Source organism: Triticum aestivum, chromosome 3D (assembly GCF_018294505.1).
Source record: "Triticum aestivum cultivar Chinese Spring chromosome 3D, IWGSC CS RefSeq v2.1, whole genome shotgun sequence".
Classification (NCBI taxonomy): Eukaryota; Viridiplantae; Streptophyta; class Magnoliopsida; order Poales; family Poaceae; genus Triticum; species Triticum aestivum.
The window spans coordinates 599,156,758-599,179,237 of record NC_057802.1 but is presented as its reverse complement, the minus strand read 5'-3'; the positions used below and the strand labels follow the sequence as shown (position 1 = coordinate 599,179,237).

Genomic DNA, 22,480 nt, shown 5'->3' with positions numbered 1-22,480 from the left:
AAGTTTACAAAGTTTGAGTTAAAAAAACAAATCTTCTTTTTTAGAACCAAAAATAATAATTCTGGCTCGACCTGCCTGGGCCAGGTCAGTCGACTGCGGGCCAGTGTCGTCAGTGTCTCCGCAGTTGGCTTCCTTCCCCTTCCCTCAAAAAAAAAAAGTTGGCTTCCTTCCCCCACACGCCTCACCCTTCCTTTTTTATCATCTCATCTCAAAAGTAAGTAAACCCTCTATCTCGCTCTCCACCCCCCGCCACCGCCGCCGCAGCGCCGCCCGCACTCCATCCTACCGGACTCGATCTTCCTCCTCTCGGTAAGCTCTAACCCGCTCCTCTCCCTTTCGTCCTGAAAATCTTCTTCGTCTGCGCCGGGAGTCCTCCTCCTTCTCCGAGCAACCCTACCCACCTGACCAAGCTCCGAGTCCGATGACTAGAGAGACGCTGTTCGTGAGAGCCCTGCTGCTCTTGTGTAGGCTACCGAGATTGATCCGCAGCTCAAAAATAGCCCTGCTGCTTTGGTTGTGATGCTCGTGTTCCTCATGGTAGTTGTTTTTTGATGCTATTGTAGTTGGTGTGCCACTGCTTGATTTTTTCTTATAATGAACGTAACCGATTTTCACCTCTCGGCTCTACCGCCGTTCAATTGTTTCCATATTGGATTGGGTGAATTCTAGCCTGTATAGATCCTACTGTCAGTGTCAGGTAGGATCCTCATGGACCTACTGTCAGTGTCAGGTAGGTTCCTCATTGAATTTGTTGCTAATCTCATATCAACTTATATCTTAGTAGATCTTAGGATTATAATTGTCCATCATTTCTTCTCCATGAAGAAACTCTTCATCTAGAGATCGATGGAGTATATATCATATCAGATACATAGGAGTTTTCGTTCTAAAAGAAAATAGATAGGAGTTCTTGTTACATGTGTGTCCTCATACAACATAATCTACTAAGTTGGACACTTCATAAACAGCGAAGATAGTCCAAAATTGTTATATGTGTTGGCCAGCCTTTGTGACTAGATTTCTCTAGTTGCTTGTACGACCTACCTGTTGCAAGTGTTGACGCTTTTGTGTAAATAAAAACTGGACTAAAGCATCTGCATGCTGTTAACTTTGTTTTTGACCTGAAACAGTTGGGGGAGTCCCCTATGGTGTTTTCTATTTTATATAGGTGAAACAAAGTTACATAGTTACAAAGGTCAAAGGGCCCAAGCTAATGCAAAGTAGTCAACCAAGCAGACAGTAGAGATTGAAGGTGGGCTTAACCCTATGACCAGTAAGACCACTCTCTCTCTGATTTCGGATTAAGATCGATGCCTTGTAGGGTAGCAACTCTGAAGGTTGCACTAGCTTGCTAGCTTCTGTACTCTGTAGCGGTGAGTCTTGTTGGCTGATTTGCCATTCGCCTGTACGCTGTCGATACAAATTCGACCACCTCCCCTCAATCCAGCATGCTACACCCGTTCTGCATTTGCCTGTGCTCGCTGTTGGTTCTATTCCATAGAAACTGGTAGTAAGTTAATTGAGAACTTCATGTTTTCTTCCAACGTGCCGCACCTGCATCACGATGAAAAATTAAATCTTCCATTTAGCATTTAATTGGCATATCAATTACTGACTGTCACCGAGATGCCTGCGCAAAATCCTTTACTAACATGAAAATCAAATCCTTGACAGCCAGCCTGCCAGAATGTCCCCGAAGAAGCGCCTGCACTTGTCGTCCGCTGGTCCCAACCCAGAAGACCACGTCGAGGAAGCAACTCCCGGTGTCTCTACCTCTGGCACGGAAGGTACGTTTGGCTGATTCCTGCTCACAATGTGCACGATGCGTGCGCGCACGCATCGCATTCTTTGTTCTGTGCGGGGTTGTTGAGTGGCTTACGTGTTTGATGAGCTCGCAGATTCCGAGGAGGAAGAGGAGGAAGTTAGCGACAGCAGCCGCAGCAGCAGCAGCGAGGACAGCAAAGACTACGGTGGCAGCCATTCGTTGCAGATTGATGGCGCCGACATCGACGAGTAAGTGAACTGTGAAAACCTCTCTTCCCTGCTGCTGCTTTGGTTGGGGTGCCTGTGTTCCTGATTATAATTAATGGTCTTTCTGTTGCTATATATTGTGGTTGCTGCACCACTGTATGATCGATGACGTGTACCGCACCTTCAATTGTTTGCATATGGATTGGGTGAATTCTAGCCTTCTATAGATCCTTCTGTTAGTGTCAGGTAGCGGGACCTCATGGAATTTTTTGCTAACCTCATCATCTTCTGCTAGATCTTAGGATTATAATTGTTCATCATTTCTTCCTGTGGAAGAAACTCTTCATCTTGAGAGATCGATGGAGTATATATCATATCATAGGAGTTCTTGTTATATGCATGTCCATCTAATAAGCTAGATACTTTTTTTTATAAAAAGTGTTTTGTTTATATACATAAATAAAACAATAATAACAAGATAAACGTCAAAGATAATCCAAAAATCGTTATATATGTTTGCTAGCGTTTGTGACTAGATCTCTCTTTGTGGCTTCTATGGCCTTAATTACCTGTTGCAAGTGTTGACGTTTTTGTGTAAATAAAAGCTGGACTAAAGCATCTGCATGCTGTTAACTCGGTAGTGTAGCCACTCTGAAGGGCGCTCTAGCTAGCTAGCTAGCTTCTATAAAGGTGAGTCTTCTTGGCTGATTTGGCATTCGCCTGTACGATATCGGTACCAATTCTATCACCTCCCCTCAAACCCAGCATGCCACACCCGTATCGTGCCTCGACTAACATAAAAGTAAAACCTTCCGTGTGAGGTCCCTCGTCAGCCTGCCACCAGCGCACCCATGTTCATGTTGTCAAAAATTTCTATGGAGACGCAATGCTCTCATGAAAAATATCATTCACGACCATGCAGCCCATGTATGCTCTTCCGGTTGGGTTATCAGTTTCGTAATAGTCCGCCTTTGTCTGGATTGGGAAACCTCTTCATGTTTCCTACAGTGCATTCGAAGTGTCCGCAAATTTCTTGGTCACGAATTGTCTTGTTGTGATCTCAATATTTTTTTGGTTCCACTGTTGCTATCCTGACCCCCATGACTGCGATAGCTCTTGAGTTGTTTAGGTGCCTTAAATCAGTTTTGTGCATTCATTTCTCTTATCCATGTGATAGCGTATGATTTACCTTTTAATCAGCTGTCTTTCCGAAACTCTCCCCAGTACTGAAATTCAGAGCTGTTTCAGTTAATCTTTCCTCGCTACTAGAATTCATAAGTAGACACATAGATCGTTATTCTTTTTTATACAGTTTTTCTGTGTGTATGTGTCTGAGAAGTTATATATAGTGCTATTGATATAAAATGGAACTAGAAATTTATATTTAGAAAAAACAGCAGCAATATTCTATAGTAGTGTACCACTAAGTTTGCCCGGGTTATAAACTTATAATACAATTTGGTGAATATATATGCTGAGACAAATAGGGGAAGTAGAGAAAAACGTTGAAGTTTGTTGAGAAACTTATAATCAATTAGAAGTATCACTTGATTGATAATACCATATGTTCCGTTTTATGCTCTAGCAACTCATGAGTATATATGCTGAGTGAACATGTAACATGTATATTGTTCTTGATGGCTCAAGACTTAACCTTGCAGGCTAGGCTTAGTGTAGATTTCTCTTCTTGCTTCTACTGTTCTTTTATTTAAATAATGGGCTCGTGTTTTGTGTAGTGTTCTACATCCTTCTATACTACTATTAAAAGACCAAACGTGACTTCCCCTACGTCCATACGACAAAGTGCACACAGGATAACCCTAGACGTCCGATCAGACCCACTTACTATCATCCAACTGTCCACCTTTCATCAAACATACTACAACCAGATCAACGGTTCTAATCAAATGTTCTGCCGGCAGACTCCCACGTCCAGGCTCCTACACATCCTAACGATGACACCTCCATCCAGCGAATAAACATTATCTCCGCGATCAACGCCACCACCACGCCACGAACCTCGCGTCGGCACGCCGCCCCGCCGTCCTCGCTCCACCCCACCCGGCCGCCCTCGCCACGCGACCCTTGCCCCTGGTCTCCGCGACGACGCAACGCCCTCGACCCGCCTTGCAGCCCTAACTCTCCTCAATACGCCGTCGTCGCCACGCCGCCCTCTCCCCGGTGTCTGCGACGTCCTCGACCCGGCGCGCTGCCTTACATCCGGTGTCATCACCCCGGTGGCGAGCAGATCTCCAAGACATCTGACTACTTCCGTACCTGCCAGTGCACAGGTTAGATCATTTGAATTTGCACGTCTTTTGGTCAGACATAAGACATGGGGAATTGCTCTTTTAATCTGACAACCTGTAATTTCATACTTACAGTACATCATGATTTGCATAGCAAACTGAGTTGAGGCACGGTTCAGTAAGTGTTCATTGACAAGACAATATGTCCGGATCTCAGCGTAGTGGGGTACGTAATCCCTTTCAGGACCTGACGAACAACGACAGTTCAGGTAAATACAGATATCACCTACTCTTAGCTACTAATATCATGTAAGTACCGACTATGTCATTGCCTCGCAGGTCAAAAAACAGATCCAAAAGAACTAAAGAGACAGAGAGAAAGGGAGAGGTATGCACTAAACAGGGATGCAATATTGAAAAAAAGAAAGGAGGCAAGGGATAGTAAGAAAGCTATGTCCGCGGTTTTAAATGAAACCAACACTCCATCTAAGCCACCCGTGGCCATGTCGCCTGGTTACTCAATTTTCTCTGTTCTTTATCATACATTTCATTAATCACAGCTAAACTCATGTTAATTAAAAGTCCCTTTGGACAGGTTTTGACACTATGGATATGCCCAGTGCGCAGTCTGCTATCACCCAGCAACGACACGCACCAGTTGTGGAAGGTCATGTGTTCTCCTACATCCAAACATACTACCGGCTCTTGTGTGCTAGCAACTGGCTTTGGTAATACAATTTTGATGCAGGCATACCTGTTGATGTGGTAATGAGTGATCAGACTCCACTTCATGTTCCATGTTCACTAACAACACCAGATACTGTCGTCTCTAACAATGAAAATGTTAATAATAACAACTCTGCCAACGAGTCGTCCCAACTGACTGTGTTACGACCGCCACTTCAAGCCTACAGATGCAACAGTTCATATGGTAGTCATTTCTGGCTCATATTAACTATCATACATGATTCACACATACATAATTGATTTTTTGAACTCAAACACACCAAATGGCTTGCCCCCGCATGTTTTGAAATTAAAGGTCAACTGTCCGGTCATTCTGCTCCGGAACCTCGACCCTCATAATGGTCTATGCAATGGGACACGGCTTATGATCAGAGCCTTTCAGGATAATGCAATCGATGCGGAGATTGTTGGTGGTCAGCATGCTGGAAAGAGGGTGTTTATACCTAGGATCCCTATGTCACCCTCAGAGGACATCTCACTTCCTTTCAAACTTAAGAGAAAACAGTTCCCCATCCGCCTGAGTTTTGCCATGACAATTAACAAGGCACAGGGTCAGACCATCCCAAATGTCGGCATTTACCTTCCCGAGCCAGTATTCTCACATGGGCAGCTATATGTTGCATTGTCAAGAGGAGTGTCGAGAGATACGACACGGATATTGGCCAAGCCAAACAAGGATGTTGATAAATCCGGGAAAAGCACCAAGAACATTGTCTACAGAGATGTTTTGGAGAGATGAGGCAGGTGCATTATTCTATTATTTATTTTCACCTACTATGTTCGCTTTCAAAACCAGCTTATGAGACTAGCTCCTTACAAGCTTATCATTTTTGTAGCCGTATCTCATGTCATGCACTAATCACTTAACAGTTTTTGTTGATTCAGGTTTGACAAATATTCTTGTTCAGTAGAATTGAGGCTTTGCTGTGGTTACTGGTCTCCACATGTGCAACTTGTAAACCTATTTGGAAGAGAAGAAGATGGTGGAATGATGCTACGTCATGGTGTCAGATCATACATAATAAGGAACGCTTTGTGCTGTATCCTGTACTATCTAAATTTTTCGTTCGAAATTATGTTCTGTTAAACATGTTCTTGAATGCCTAAGTGAGATGCTCTATGATATATTTGTAACGAAAACTGCAAAAGGCTGAGATTCCTGGAATATATTGAAGTTAAAAGGCGTTATTACTACTATGTTGCCAATAGGACGTTCCTGGATCTATAGCACACGAGCTCACATGCTTTCTTTTTTCAGAAAAAAAATTTAAAAGAATATAGCGTACAGTATTCATAAATAAAAGAATATAAGTCATGTAACAGACTAAACTGGTGGATAACCACAGTGGGCGAGAATACATCTTCCAACATGCATCAAACCAGTTGAAGATATGCCTCCTATTCCGATTCCATTTTCTACTTCACCTCTTCACTGATCTCCGCCTTGGCTGGCTTGATGGATCATGTGATGAACCAAAAAAAATCAAAAGAACAAGTCGTGATCTCCCGCAGTCGTAAGCTCATGTACAAGAAGGCAACCACCATACATCAGCTGAATTTCAAATGAAACAGAAAAAATTAGTTTCTCAAATATTAAAAGGGTGTGCATTTTCTGAATTAAGCCCACAGTTACAGAAGGAAGGTGGGCCAAACCCACTATTTATGCATATAAATTGTACCACGAAAATAACTCCAATATTTTGTGTGAGTATAAAAAAGCACAAGATAAGATTCTGGGGCCTCAGATAAATCCGTGGATGATAGCAATCAGGAGTCCCCAATTATCGCGATAGTAGTTTCCTTTCTCTCACGATTCTGCCTTATATTGCCTGATACCATTACTTTCACCTCTCCTCCATCCTCCCTCGTGATCTCTCAGCCGCATCCCAACATACCTCCACAACAAGTCTCTCAACTGAGCCGCACACATCTGCCCTTGGTGAAGCACCATCTTCATCCATGTCTGCGCCTCCGTCACCGGTGCCACATGCGAGTCAATCTCCATCCAGATCCGGTACTACTGTCCATGCTATCGAGATGGTAAAGACATATTGTATCTCTGTTCTTTCTATGCAAGGTTTCCTCCTATCTAAAAGTGTCATACTTGGGTTTTTAGGATGACATCAACAAGGTAGCAAAGGATGAGGATATAGATAATATGCAGGTTGAAAAGGTGATAAAGAAAGACGAGGATACAAACTATGAGTCGGCACAGGTGATACAAGAAGACTCTACTATGGAGGATACAGAGAATATGCATATTGATGAGGTGATGACCGTACAGGAGGATACATATCCCGAGTCCACGTAGGCAAGTTTTCTTTCCACATGTCATTACTATTCTAATTCTAACGCCACAGAGCACTTTGTAAATTTTTTTAGTACAATATCATATCAAAAAGATATTCTATCTGTTATAGTATTATACTACCATGTGTTTCAGCTACCGAGAGATGACGAATCAAGTGAAATACCGAACAATAATGAAGTGGAGAAAAATAATTGCACGGAGAGCCTAGAATATACACATATTCTTGAAGAAAACAGAGCAAACAGAGAGGCCAAAGATTCTGAACATACAAATGTGACTTTCCTTTTCCAACTATTTCTTCCAAAATTATTCGAATTATATTATATCCTACATACGGGTAATTCTTTTAATATTGTTTTCAGAAGTTAACCCACAACAAAACAAGTCAACAAATGGTGGCAACTGAGGACGAGAAATTGGCACAAACACCCGCCACGGAAGGGCTTCAAACTATAGAGGACGAGCTAACAATGCCCGTGCATATAAAGAAACATATACGACGGCATAACAAGCCTAAGAAGGCACAAGACTATGTTGTTTCTCCACAAGGCACAGAACAAAACCTTCAATGTCCTTGTACTGCTATATTATTGTTTTTGTGTTCATTATCATTAAATGTTATCATGGCCATCGTGACAGATTATGCCTGCACTGGCGATGATTGGTCCGTTATAGAAAAAATCAGATCTGAACCAAGTAAAGAAAGAAATGTAGTGAGCATCGGCGACGCATTTCTGAAAAAAAAAAGACATTTACTATCTCTTCTATCTCCCAAAGAATGGGTTGGCGACGAAGTAAGTATATTAGGACATGAAGATGCTATTTGATTAGAAGTATGTGTCATCTAATATACTATGTATACTTTTAATTGTAGGTCATAAATACGTACATAAATTGCATGATTTTTACGGAGCATCTACAAGTAAGGTCAGGTGGAAGTGTGTTCTTAGAGAATGCATGCATCTCTAAGATGATGAAGATCGGTAGCTATCTGCCCTCAGATGACATGGATGCTGCACCAGCATGGGTATTAAACAGAGCCAAAGCATATTTGGAAAATGATATGGTTAGTCTTACTTTTCTACATATTTCTATGAATTACAGCAAGAACGACTGATTCGTCCACATATGAGTACAACTAAAATAATCATTTTCTTCAGATATACATTCCAATAAACAACGACGACTTTCACTGGTACCTATGTGTTATAAATGCCAGAAAAAAATGTGTCCAAGTGCTCGACTCGCTAGGCCCTTACATGAGCCGCAAGGACCTCGCTGATACGGTTAGTACTTAGTCCTACTCCCCCATCTTTTCTAAGAACCTTTTTTTTCTTATTTCTCACTTGTGATGCTTATACTTTTTCCATTTGTTGGTACAACAGCTAGAAGGACTAGAGGATTTATTCAAATATGCATCCAAGCACATGGAATTAAAATCCGATAAGTGGACTGATCTCGATGTTACAACATGGAAAAGAGAAGAATATATTAAGAGCAGTCTTCAGACGGATGGGTACGCCTCCTACTATAACTCAGAGCATTCAGGGCAGGTATGCTATTATGTTTCTTTTTTCACTGCATAGCATTCCTGAAGCACATTTGACCAACAGATTTGGTATGCCAATGCAATTCTTTACCTTATTGTATGCCAATGCAATTCACACAGCACCTCTCATGAGATCTGGCCTAAATAATGGTGCTCAAGGCGATACATTTCATTGGGCTGCATATTATACATTTGAACAACAAATATGTTACTACCTGTGTATGTGTTCCGCTAACAATCTTCCACTACTCTATATCCAATGCATCCATGCCAACATGGAGAAACAGAAACATCTCACAAATGGATGACAATGTGGCGAAGGTGCCTGTTGTGCATACAATGGAATAAGCATCAGCAAAGTTCAGATGTCAAAGAATGGACTCACATGTATTTCTGATAGAAACAGTGCAGATACCAACTTGGTTGCGACATTACAACGTCTCAAAAAGCAAAGACTCAACATCAATTAGAGCTAGCTGATAGTGACAAATTAAGCCACCCAGAATTCAAATCCACAAATCAAGAAGCTTTATCACAGCATGGTTGCCTAAAAAATGTCACCTGACTAACTCCCCACTGATAATCGTAGGTGCATTAACAACATCTAATCGAACAGCATACCTTCAGCAACCGAGCGTAGGCTGCGAACTCCTTCCCGGAGCGACTGTGTGAGGTCGACGCACTAGATCTCGGTCCAATTCAAGATGCCTGCTCCTGCATGCATCGTGTCCAGCAGCTCGCATCTCGATCTGCTCTGCGGCTGTATGATGGCGGCGGCAGAGTCGATGTAGGGAAGATCCACGGGGTTGGCGGCGAGGCAAGTCCGCAGTGGTGAGAGGAGGCGGCGGGGCGAGGCCGTGGTGGGGATAAGAGCTGGCGAGGCAAGGCCGTCATGGGGATAGGAGACGGGGCGAGGGCGTGGTGGTGGTGGTGGTGGTGCGGGGAGGGGGCGCCAGAAGACGTCGTGCCCGGAGAGGATGCGCCCTGCTCCAGAGAAGGCGGCCGGCGGCGTGCGCCCTGCTCCAAAGAAGGCGGCCGGAGGCGTGCGGCGGAGAAAGCAAAGTGACTGTCTCTCACCGTCTCGCCACACACACACATCATGTTGTGAGAAAGCGACTGCTCCTCATTAGTGTGCGGTGAGAGACTGAGATACTTAGCACCGGCTGCCCTTTTTTTTTCACCGGCTGCTCCTCATTTGTGGCAGCTCCTTATTAGTGTACCTTGTCTGGTTATTTGATTTTCAATTTAATGCACTCATGGCATGATAGAACGCTACATTTTCCAGTACCCAAGGTAAGTATTTCACACCATACTCATTTCTACACATGTTACTCATGTTTTTTTTTCTAATAACAATGTTATATAATACATACTACTGTCCAAGCAAATTAACTGAATAGTATTGTGTCAAGTTCAGTTTGAAAATTCAGTTACTGCTTGAGTGATTTGACACCAAAAATTACTCCCAAAAATTACAATGATTGTATATTGACTGCATATATTCACTGTACAGGACTGAATTCAGTCAAGAAAACCTGTCAATTTCTGTTCACTGCATATATTCACTGTACAGGCTGTCAAGTTCTATTTCAGCTCAAATTTCATTACAACACAAACACTGTAATTCATCTGCTCACAGAAAAATTAATAATCAAAATCAAATTACAATAGGGGTCCCAGGTTTGACCCCATGATAGGTGCTATCCTGGGATTATTCCTCTTCTGAACAAACCATCATGCATCATTTTCTAACCAAGGCATAGCTCAGGAAAACCACTTGCTTTGACCAGAACTAGCTGATTACCCCAAATCTCATGGTAAAATTAGCAAGGCAAAGCATTTCTCTTACATGACCATAGCAAGAATGACACACTCAACTTCATTGCTTCAACCACATGGACAACAGAGCAAATGTTGGAAGTTGACAATATACTTTAGATTCACACATGCTCCCCTAATTATTTTGTCTGTATCTTTAGATTATGTACTTTAGGCACAATCATACACAATTCTGACTAATTCATCACTGTAGGCCAGCATGAAACACACTCCTCAAAAAAAAGCCTAAAATTCCACTATTATTGCCTGTAAAAAGGCCTAATATCCACTAGTATTGCCTCTAAAAAAGCCTTAAAAGTCCACTATTGTTGACAATCAAAATATGATCTGAACTGTAAGGAGTTAACTGAAAAATGAGTGGTTGTTGGCATGAGGGAGTAAACTGATTGTTGGCACAAAAATATTGGTTCTGCAAACATGAAAACAGTCACAACAATAATGCACTTGGTTTGTGTTGAGTTTTTGCTTTCAGGGATTGGTTTGTGTTGAGTTGTTAACCTAAAGGTTCGGTAGTTTGAATCTCCTTTAGCTAGTTTGAATCCATGGACTACCCTGTTAGATTGGGACTGAAGATAGGCACCTGCTTATCTTTCTATTCCTTCACCAACAGTGGCTTTTCCAAGAATAATATCCCTGCATGAACATAGGTGAGAGGTTAACTAACTGCCTCAAAGGCATAATCAATGGTTATACATGGAACAAATTGCCAACGGTCAGATGACCTACACTGCCACGGTCGAGGGGAGGGAGGGAGGGAATGGGGAATGGTGGAGAGAGGGAGGAAGGAGGAAGGAGGAGAGGTACATGGTCGCCGGAGGGGTCGGGGTCGGGGTCGGCGAAGGGGTCGCGGTCGGGGTCCGAGCTCGTCCGGGTCCTCGCTCGCCGCGGTCGAAGGAGAGCAGGGGCCGGTGGCGGAGGACGGCAGGGGCAGGCGGGATGGGCGCGTCGGGGCCGTGCTCGCCGGCTGCTGCAGGAGCCAGAGGAGGCCCTCGCTCGTCGGAGGGAGGAGGAGAGGAGAGGAGCGGGCAGCGCGCGCTCGGCCGATCCCGTTCGGGGGCGCGGGGGCGGCGGGGGTGGAGTCCCGCGGGGGTCGGGGCGGCGGCGTCGAGGCAGCGCAAGACCACAGCGGCGGTGGCGTCACCGACGGCGTGCAGGCGCGGCGGACGAAGGGGGCGGAGCAAGGGGGCGGCGGTGTACGGTTGGGAGCGAGTGGGGGATCTGGCGAGGGAGGGAGGGAGGCCACAGTGCGAGGGGAACAAGTGGAGTGGGTTAGCAATGGCGCACCTTCCCCTAGTGCGCCATAAGTACGTCGATTCTAATGGCGCACCTCCCCCTGGTGCGCCATTAGAATTTTGTTTTAATTACTAGCCCGACTGGTCAGGTTATATTCCACCTAACCCTATCTCCATCAAAACACGCCCACTACCCCGACTGGTCAGCACACAGCACACACACCAGGAGGTCCTGGGTTCGATTCCCAAGCTCCCCAATTTTTGTTTTTATGCATTTAAAATGTTGTTTGATATTTATTTGTGTTTAAATATGTTCAAACTTGTTTAAATCATAACAGTAATATTTTTTTATAAAAACAGTAATGATTTTTTAAAAAATATCATCAAATTTGTTATTTGAAAATATAATCAAATTTGCTTTTTTTGCAATTTTAGTTGCATTCATTTGTGACGGTGGAGCGGGCCGGGGAGGGTGCGGGGGAGAGGGTGCGGGGGGTCGTCGGCGGCGGTGGAGTGGGGGAGGGTGCAGGCCGGGGGTCGGCGGCGACGGTCGGTGGAGCGGGGGAGGGTGCGGTGGGTCGTCGGCGACGGTGGAGTGGGGGAGGGTGCGGGCCGGGGGTCGGCGGCGGCGGCCGGTGGAGCGGGGGAGGGTGCGGTGGGTCGTCTGCGGCGGTGGAGTGGGGGAGGGTGCGGGGGGTCGGCGGCAGCGGCTGGTGGAGCGGGGTAGATGGTGCGGGGGGTGCTCGGCGGCGAGGGGGGCCGAATCTGGCGAGGTGGGATAGCGATCGAGATGGAGGGGGATCGAGATCGAGTGTCCATGAAATTTAAAAACATTCATGAGTTCAAAAATTGCCAATGAAATACAATCGAGAAATGAAGGCTACAATTTAAATACAATCGATCTTAGCTAGCTATCTGTTCACAATCTTCTTGCCCTTATTTTTCGTAAATGGAGTTCTTCTCTTGAACGGACGTCCTTTAGGTAGGGTGGTCCTGCTTCTTCTTGTGGTGTATGCTAATACTTCATCGTCGTCGTCATGTTCCATCTTCGGGTCGCCGTACTTGTCGAAGTCTTGCTCATTGGCGACTTCATCCATTCCGATGATCTTCCTTTTGCCTCTCCTCACGACAACACGACTGGGCTTTGATGGGTCGGTAATGAAGAAGCATTGGTCCACTTGGGAAGCCAGTACCCATGGCTCATTTTTCGCGGTGACGTTCGCGCCTGCGGTCTTGGATTTGGCTTCGGGTATAACCATGGTGGTGAAATACCGGTCTTCTTTTATGACGCTCTTGGCCCATCTGACACGGAACATCGGGACCTTCTCTCCAGCGTAGCTCAGCTCCCAGATCTCCTCGATCCTTCCGTAGTATATGTCCTTGTCGTTACCGGTGTAGGATTCCATCGTTACCCCGGAGTTCTGATAACCATCGCTCTTCATGTCCTTGTCCTCGGTGTAGAATGTGTAGCCGTTGATATCGTACGCCTCATACGTCATCAGGTTGTGCTCGGCGCCCTGTGACAAGGCGAATATGAGTTGTTCTTCCGCGGAAGAATCCTCATGTAAAGGGTACGACAAAAGCTTCTGCTTGAACCAACGCGTGAAACATGAGTTGTGCTTTTTGATTATATCTCCGTCCGTCCTCTGTTGGCCTCGGTCATTGTACGTCTTCTCAATAAACGTTTTGTGCTCTACCACCCAAGGATCGACCACGTCTATGTGTTGTAGCGTGACTAGGTTTGCTCTTTCAAAGTCGGCGAGTCGACCATCGAAGTCGACATGCATTTCGCGGCGACCCTCACGGTGACCCCATCCAGCGAGCCTGCCGAGGTGCCTGTTGACGGGCAGACCAACGGGGTTCTCGATGCCTAGATAATTCGTGCAGTAGGAGATGCACTCTTCGGTCAGAAAGCCCCTGGCTATGCTTCCCTCTGGACGTGACATGTTGCGAACGTATCCTTTGATGACACCATTCATCCTTTCGAACGGCATCATGCTATGCAGGAACGTCGGCCCGAGTTGGATGATATCCTCCACGATATGGACCAGCAGATGCACCATAACGTCAAAGAATGCGGGAGGGAAGTACATCTCAAGCTCGCATAGTATCACCACGATCTCTTCCTATAGCCTTCTGAGTTGCCTCACGCCAACCGACTTCTGAGAGATGACGTCGAAAAAGTTGCATAGGCCAAATAGCGTTTCACGGACGTGCGCGTCCATGATCCCACGGATTGCAACTGGAAGTATCTGCGTCATCAGCACGTGACAGTCGTGAGACTTCATCCCGCTGAACTTCTGCTTCACTGAGTCTAGGTATCTGCTTATCTTCCCCGCGTAACCGTAAGGAAGTTTTACTCCTACGAGGCAGGTGAAAAACTGAACGATCTCCTCCTGACTTAGAGTGAAGCACGCGGGAGGGAAGTCATTTCCGGTCTTCTTGGCCTTTTTGCCTTTGCGACGACTTTCCGTGTCCTGCTTCGCCTCATCATCATCATCATCATTAGCGTGAAGCTCCTCCGTGATGCCCATTGATTTCAAGTCTGCCCTTGCTTTCGGCCCATCTTTGGTCCTCTCTGGCATGTTGAGCAGGGTACCAAGCAGACTCTCGCACACGTTCTTCGTGATATGCATGACATCAAGGCTGTGAGGCACACGGTGGATCTTCCAGTACGGCAAGTCCCAGAAAACATACCTCGTTTTCCATACCTTCAGCAGTGGCTCTGGCGCCTTTCGCTTCTTTCCCGGCTCTGGCGCCTTTTGCTTCTTTCCCGGCAGAGGGCAATCTTTCCAATTTTTCAACAGCTCGTCTATTTCCTCGCCGCTCCTCGTACGCGGGCGTCTTCGGGGTTCGGTTTCACCATCGAACAGATCCTTGCGTTTCCTCCACGGGTCATCGTCGCGAAGCCACCTTCGATGTCCCATGAACACGGTTTTCGAAGACCCGGGATCTCTATCTAGCTGGCGATACGTTGTGTCATCCATGCACCTGACGCATCCAGAAAATCCGTGGACCACCTGCCCCGCGAGATATCCGAAACCGAGATAGTCGTGCACCGTCGTGAGCAGTGCGGCTCTCATAGGGAAATATTCTTTCTCTGCGGCGTCCCATGTATTGGCTGGCGTTTTTCACAGCGTGTCTAGCTCCTCTTCCAGCAGCCCCAGATACAGATTGATGTCGTTCCCTGGTTGTTTCGGCCCTTCAATTAGCATACTCATGTGAATGTACTTCCTCTTCATGCACAACCAGGGGGGAGGTTGTACATCCACACAAACACAGGCCAGGTGCTATGTGTGCTTCTCTGGCTGCCAAACGGATTGACTCCATCGGTGCTCGCGCCCAGCACGATGTTCCTTGGATCGTTCCCAAATTTTGGGTGTTCGAAGTTCAACGCTTGCCACTGGCTCCCATCCTTAGGGTGACTCAGCATCTTGTCTTTTTTATTTATCTCCGGATCATTTGCGTCATCTTCTCGCTTCTTCTCCTCCCTATCCGCGTGCCAACGCAGGAGCTTTGCTACCTTAGGGTCCGCGAAATACCGCTGCAGACGAGGAGTGATCGGAAAGTACCACACCACTTTTTGAGGAGCTTTCTTCCTCTTCTTGTATCGAGTGACGCCGCACACCGGACATATGGTAGACTCCGCGTGCTCGTCCCGATAAATGATGCAATTGTTCATGCACACATGGTATTTCACGTGCGGTAAATCCAGAGGACACACGATTTTCTTCGCCTCCTTGAAACTGGTCGGGCACTTGTTCCCCTTGGGAAGACGTTCGTGCCAGAATGACATGTTCTCGTCGAAGCATGCGTCGGTCATTTTGTGCTTTACCTTCATCTCCAAAGCCATGAGCGTTACTTTCAGGCGGGTATCCTCGGGCCTGCATCCTTCATACAATGGAGTAACCGCGTCTATCTCCAGTTGATCCAGCTTGGCTTTCTCTCGGGCGGCAGCTCTTGCGTTATCCGTCTGCTTGAGAAGCAGCTCTTGAATATGAGGGTCCTGCACCCAGCCCATCGATGGTCCATCGTCGTCTGCTCCGCCGGCATCTTCATCTTCATGATCATGCCCTTCGTCTGCTCCCGCATCTTCCTCATCATCATGTCCGGCATCTTCTACATGATGACCGTGTACAGCATCACCGTCGTGATCTTGTCCTGGAGATTCTTCGTCTTCTCGCCCGCCCGAGCCGCGGTGGTTGTCTTGCTGCCCATCCTCATTTCTTGCCCGACCCCCATGGACGACTTCATAGTCATCTTCATCACCTTGCCACCGATAGCCATCCATGAAACCACGCAAGAGCAGGTGGTCCCGCACCTGCCCGGAATCCGGGTCCGCAATAAGGCTCTTCAGCTTGCATCTTCGACACGGACATCTTATCTCCGTCTCGTTCTTTTCAAGCATCTCGGCCTTCGCGGAGCTCAAAAACCTATTCACGATGCCTTCGGTCATCGTGCGGACCATGGTCGCCTGCGGGGTAGAGCAAAACGATATTTTAGAACCAAGAAAAAATTTGGCATGACTTTCCCTAAAAATAGGACCAAAAAGAATGCATAGTGCCAAAATTCTCGCCGAAACGGAAATGAATCAACATTCCGGCAAAATATTGGCAACTATCGCATTTCAAATACCGGTACCTGCAAACACAAACATATATGCAACACCACAAACATATGCAACACCACAAACATACATAGATCTAGCTAGGACATAAAAAGTGCATGTGCACGTTGTTGGAGGGAGAACAACATAAAGATAGCTTCCCCCTTACTTACCTATCAAAAAAGGGGGTTTAACCACGTAATTTGGATGAATTTATGGTGCAAATGAGGTGAGGAGGAGGAGGCAGCCGAGACAAGCTTGGAGGAAGGAGGAGAGAATGAAGTGGGGAAAGTGAGTGGGTAGGTGTGGCTGTCCAAAATATCTAGCTCGTCCCAGGTTACTAATGGCGCACCACCACCTAATGCGCCATTAGTAACCCTCGTTACTAATGGCGCACCTGCTGGTGGTGCGCCATTAGTAGTTTTGCAAAAAAAAAAAGACACTAATGGCGCATCAGGGAGCAGTGCGCCATTACTAGCTTAAACTAGTAATGGCGCACTGCCCCAGGTGCGCCATTAATATTTTTGCAAAAAATAAAAAATAAAAAAAATATTGTAGTGGCGCACTATGTGGCTGGTGCGCCATTACTAGTTAGAACTAGTAATGTCGCACTGTGCCCTGGTGCGCCATTAATATGTCTGGCAAAATAAAAAAAATTGTTACTAGTGGCGCACCGTGTGTCTGGTGCGCCATTAGTGTGATACACTAATGGCGCACCAGCACATGGTGCGCCACTGCTACATAGCAATGGCGCACCACATGTCTGGCGCGCCATTAGTGGCCATTCCATCTATAGCTCTTTTTCTAGTAGTGATAGATCGAATCAAAAGATGGACCTTCCAGAGAGGATCATCATCAAATGATGATTACTAGATAATTTTGCTTAGTTGTTATTTTTACAATACATTTATGTGATTGTTAATTTTATGTGAAGACATGTGTATTTGTCGTGTGTTACATGCACAAAGTTTTTTCATTTTTGTATTTCGAATTTTGGAATCATAACATTGCAACAATGGAAGTCTTTCACCGGTCAAACAAGACCTATGACTTCATCTAAAATAAATTATTACATTGAAATCATTGAGACCTATGACCTATGACACGCATTTAAATGTTCCGATACAACAATACAAAAGTTCATTTTTTATTTTACTTTATTAGGATACGTGCGTTGCACGTGCACACTTACTAGTATTGTCTAACAATTGTTGATGTTTTGTTTGCTAGCTCATCTGGAATGCATATCTTTGTCAAGACCCCCACCGGCATGACAATCCGCCTCAAGGTCCACTCATCTGACACCCTGTACACCGTCAAGGCAAAGATCCAGCAGCAGTACTGCCTCGTCTTTGACGGGGTGTGGCTAGAAGACAACCGTACATTGGCCCATTATGGCATCCAGCATGACTCTACGATTGACCTCCAGGAAAAGATGCAAATCTACGTGACGGAGACGCGGGGTGGCAGGACCATCGCCCTCGAGGTCGACAGCCTAGACACCATCGGCAACGTGAAGTCCAAGATCCAGGAGATGGAGGGCTTTCCCAAGGGCCAGCAGTGCATCATCTTCGCCAACAAACAGCTGGAGAACGACAACCGCACCTTGGCTGACCACAACATATGGAAGGAGTCCACCCTCCTCCTTGTCCTCCGCCCGTGTAGGCCAGAAAAAAGTAGGATAATGCAGACCTTTGTCAAGAACCTGGAAGGCAAGACCCTCACCCTTGAGGTTGGGCAATCGGACACCATCAACAGTGTCAAGGTGAAGATCTACGAGAAGGACGCCATTCCACCTAGAAAGCAGCGCATCATTTTTAATGGCAATCAGCTGGAGGACCACCACACCATGGCGGACTACAAGATTGGCAGGAAATCTACCCTTCATTTGGCGCTTCGCCTTTGTGGTTGCTGAGCTGCATGGCCCGCCATTTAACAACCATTTTTATTTTGCTGGAGCCTTCCTTCCAGTTATCAGTAAACTATCATTCTAGTACTGTACATTAATAAACTACCATTCTAGAAGTATCGTGGGTTATCAGTGAAACTACATAGAGTTAATGTGTTGAGTAGTTCTTTTTATCCATCTATCAAGTCCTGGGTCTGTATTTGTCATCAGTTGATTGAGAATACAGACTGTATGCAGTTTGGCCGACAAACAACCTCCTTTCTTTACTCATTTCTTTCCTTTCTATATACCCAGTCTAGTTAAAGTTCTTTTTTGCGGGAATCTATGCCAAAAGTTGAAGTGACGAGGATCATAACACTTCGATTTCATGTTTTTTTACAAAGATTTATTATCGCATATTGTGAACCACAGGAATGTTGCATCGAGTTGGCATTGGGACTACAAATAAGAGATGGAAATCAAGTCATCCTCGCTGTTGGAGAAGGAGGGGGAGGACAACGGTTGGAGGACTGGGATGGGTGTGGCGCATGAGCTGCGGAGGAGGACAAGGACGTGTTGGCCGAATAGGTCCCCCCTTAGCCACCATGGAGCATTGGGGGCATAGTCACCGTGGGCGGCATGGCATTTGGGATTTGGGGGGCAGCATTTAGGGCTTGAAGGCGGATTGGGGTTTTGGGGCGGACGCCAGGGTATTTTATAGGAGGAGGGGAGGCTAGAGGGCCATGAATGCTCCCTTGTCAGTTTTTAGAGGGGTATGTAAGGTTTTTAGGTATAAAGACAAGTCATTACGGGTTGGCGGGCGAACGCTGGGCAGGGAGTGGTTGTGCTGAGGTCGAGATGGGAACGTTTAATATGTTAATGGAAGAGAAAAGCTTGTCTCCCTAGATAGAAGTGGCAACCCAGCTGAGCCAAAGGATAGCCAAAGATGAGAGATGTACAGGAGCCCATCATCGAATGCAGAAAATCAATCGATGCCAAATTAGAGAGATTGGCAACCATGTACTCCCTCCGTAAAAAAATATAAGAGCGTTTAGACAACTAAAGTAGTGATCTATATGCTCTTATATTAGTTTACAGAGGGCGTAACATTGAATATCACCGATCAATTACCCGCGTAAAAAGAAGCGTATAATTTGAGATTCACGCAATGCAAACGTGGCTCAAGTTGGGCGCTATTACACTAAGAGTATAAGGTCTACAGTCTATCCATGAACTGCATGCGTGCGAGCGAAAAGAATTTTTAAGAACTATTTGCTAAACTGCAGTAGATTCGTTTCAATCGGCACCCAGTCAAATTTTGGACCATTACATGATCAGTTGTTTTGTGGGGTCCGCTTTGCTTCAATGGGTCTACCCGCACCCGTTATCTCATTCCTCTTTGACTTGTTTCCTTTGTATATGTTGTGTGTTTCCCATCGTATATGAATACTCTCTCAAGTCTCGATCATATGAGGCTCGCATTACCACCTCCAAGTCCTCAATCCATCCCCGCAGTTAAAGTGACTACTTATTATATACAAATATCGGTGTTAATTATGCCAGTATTCATCTCTTGTAGACACTACTCAAAGCCTTAAACACAAACTTCGTCACCATGTGATAGTAATCATCACAAATAGTTAGGGGGCTTCAGCCTGTTTTCACCCCTGCTGTGTGGAAACTCAGGGTCCCCCAAAAAATTCATGTGTTCCTCTAGTTGCTTTCCCATATAACAAACTTATGACTAGAGACAACTTGAGGAGAGACATATAATCAAACCATATGACTGTGTTTTCTGCCCTGATGAGGAATCTATTTCCCACTTGCTTTTCTCTTGTGTTATAGCTACAAATCTTTGGGCATTCATAAGTGAATATTTTAAGATTCAGGAGGGCCGTGATTATTAATCGGTGGCCAGATTCTGGCTCTCTAATAACAAAAATTCGGTGCTGAATACCATAAGTTCTGTTGTCCTGTGGTGTTTGTGGAAATATAGTAACTATCATTTTTAACAACACCATATGGATGTCTCTTACTCAGGTGTGGAGGCTGATATTAAAGACCACCAGGTTCTGGGCAGCTTTGACGCCGGAGAAGGACAAAACACGCCTGATGAACTTTGTGGATTCCCTCACAGAGTTCATTCGGAGACCTCTGCTGATCCTAGGTGGTTGATGGAGCCATAGCTGCTTCTCGCAAAGGACTTGTGGAGCAAGATCAAATCTCTGTGCCGCTGGGATCGGGGGCCTTCAACTCACAAATCGAGAAGAGGGACTTGGGCGTAAAGACTTCAACGAGCCCAGTATCTACGCTGAATGGATGCTGGTCACCGGAGGCGGGTAGCCCCCGTTGAAGACCAGGCGCGCTGTGCCTGGGATCTGTGATGTTGCAGTAGATTAGCAGCTGCGTTGTTGCTGTTATGTTTATCTTTTGATCTCTCTTTGGTCATGTTATCTTTATGATTGTTGAGATTGCTCACTAGGAGCTGGTGTGCGAATCTTTGTTTCGTTTGATAATGGAGCACGTGCTGCTCCATCCATGCATAACATGGCAGAAAAACTATAGAGGAAGAAAGCAAGCAAAAAATATATAGCTGAACACTGTTCAATTTCTAGGCGGTGGTCACTCATTGTCTGAGACAGAATAATTAGCTACGAGCCTCAACGGCATTACTACTAGTACTATGGGCTAGAAGGGTCAAGGACATGGCAGGCAAAGACCACAGCCCCGGACACCTCCTCCACTATATAAAACGCAAACGGGTGGTCAGCCACGAACTCCCTCCGAATCGTCTTCCCCGAATACTTCCTGACACCAACGACGGCGGTGCAGGCCGCCGCTTTGGTGCCTTCCTCGTTCACCTCGACGACCGCCTTGTGGAATACCTCGTCCAAACGCACATCGCAGACACTCTTTTTCACCAGGCCAGACAGATCGGCCTCCTCCTCGCTGAACGCCTGCCGGACTCCCATACTCTCGAGCAGTTGGGCGAGGCGGCAGAAGAAGGAGAGCTTGAACTTGGGCAGCAGGAGCTTACTCACGCTGCACGGGTACTTGGGCACGTGGTCGAGCAGGGAGCCGCCGGCCGCCTCCAGAGCATCGACCATGGCGGGCAGCCCGTCACGCTCGTGGGGGAGGAACACGCACATCGAATACCGAGACGTGGGGGCTGACGCGTGGCCGGTCTTGTAGGGGAGCTTGAGCACGTCAAAGTCTTTGTGGTACGAGACGAACAGCTCGTGTTTTCCCGGGGCAAAGGTCATGAAGGGGACCTTGATGGCGGCCGCGCCGCCCAGCCGGTGGAACTTGCGGTTCACGGTGAGGTCCTTGGGGAAGCGGCTCTTCCACACGCCCTTGAAGTAGATGGCGTTTGTGAGCATGAACCTCGAATTGTCGGACAATGACCCCTCCGGCAGGATCTCCGAGATGAGATTGTTCGTCGCGGCCGCCGCCCACTCATTGATCTCTCCCTGATCTTCTCTAAATCACCCTGCATGCATGCACGAATTTATTATATACAATTATAATGTCGATTGACCAAGCACCGGTGCCACAAGATGAAGACGCTGACCTTAGCGAAGTCGACCGCGCGTATCTCGGCCTTGTAGGACTCGGCGGCGGCGTGCACGTAGGCTCGCGTGAGTTTCATCTTCTTGTGGTGGAAGACACCGTAGGCGTAGGTGACGATGGGCCCGCCGGAGTCGGATGGGTCGGAGGCGAGGCCACGCACGAACCCGCGGCGACCTCGTCAGGGGACGAGGCGCCGAGTAGGGCGAGGAGCTCGTCCAGGGTTTTGCCTCGTGCTCCTACCGCCACCAGGCCGAGCGTGGTGTAGACGGACAGCGGTGAGAAGGCGACGTTGCCATCGCCCGCGGCGAGCTTTTTTGCCAGGCGGAGCGCGAACGCCGTCAGGCCGCCGGAGCCCACGGGCAGGCGATGACGACGACGCGCGCGCCTTGTTGCTTGGCCTCGCCTGATCCTCCATTGTCGTCTGTTGACACTATTGACGCTCGTGTGCGCCCGTAAGGGAAGGTGAATTAAAACGACGGCGCAAGGGTATATTACATTGTATTATTAGTCAAGATGCT

The 22,480-nt window shown here is 46.6% G+C and overlaps 1 protein-coding gene, 1 long non-coding RNA gene and 1 pseudogene across 5 annotated transcripts; 1 reads left to right on the top strand and 2 right to left on the bottom strand.

Moving 5' to 3' along the window:
* The first annotated feature begins 213 nt into the window (after nt 1–213).
* Nucleotides 214–18,419, top strand: LOC123080830 (polyubiquitin-like). 3 transcript variants are annotated; one of them, XR_006438551.1, is made up of 5 exons: nt 1,897–2,013; nt 4,356–4,489; nt 4,560–4,733; nt 4,816–5,711; nt 5,853–6,200. XR_006438551.1 is itself a non-coding variant. In XM_044503781.1 (4 exons), the coding sequence occupies exons 2-4, from the start codon at nt 1,688–1,690 to the stop codon at nt 18,417–18,419; spliced, it is 900 nt and encodes a 299-aa protein (XP_044359716.1). In that variant the 5' UTR covers nt 214–309; nt 1,675–1,687. The 3 variants fall into 3 exon arrangements, 1 of the variants encoding a protein (XP_044359716.1); XM_044503781.1 differs by lacking the exons at nt 4,356–4,489; nt 4,560–4,733; nt 4,816–5,711; nt 5,853–6,200 and adding exons at nt 214–309; nt 1,675–1,787; nt 17,735–18,419 and having other exon boundaries at nt 1,899–2,013; XR_006438550.1 differs by having other exon boundaries at nt 4,560–5,711.
* Nucleotides 3,265–9,949, bottom strand: LOC123080836 (uncharacterized). 2 transcript variants are annotated; one of them, XR_006438553.1, is made up of 5 exons: nt 9,449–9,949; nt 9,043–9,152; nt 6,327–6,519; nt 4,354–5,128; nt 3,265–4,248 (listed from the first exon to the last, which is right to left on the bottom strand). It is a non-coding gene; the product is annotated as an uncharacterized lncRNA (long non-coding RNA). The 2 variants fall into 2 exon arrangements; XR_006438552.1 differs by having other exon boundaries at nt 3,268–4,248; nt 6,327–9,152; nt 9,449–9,941.
* Nucleotides 18,420–21,073: 2,654 nt separating the features above from the next.
* LOC123080832 (serpin-Z2A-like) lies at nt 21,074–22,430 on the bottom strand (annotated as a pseudogene).
* Between the last annotated feature and the right edge of the window lie 50 nt (nt 22,431–22,480).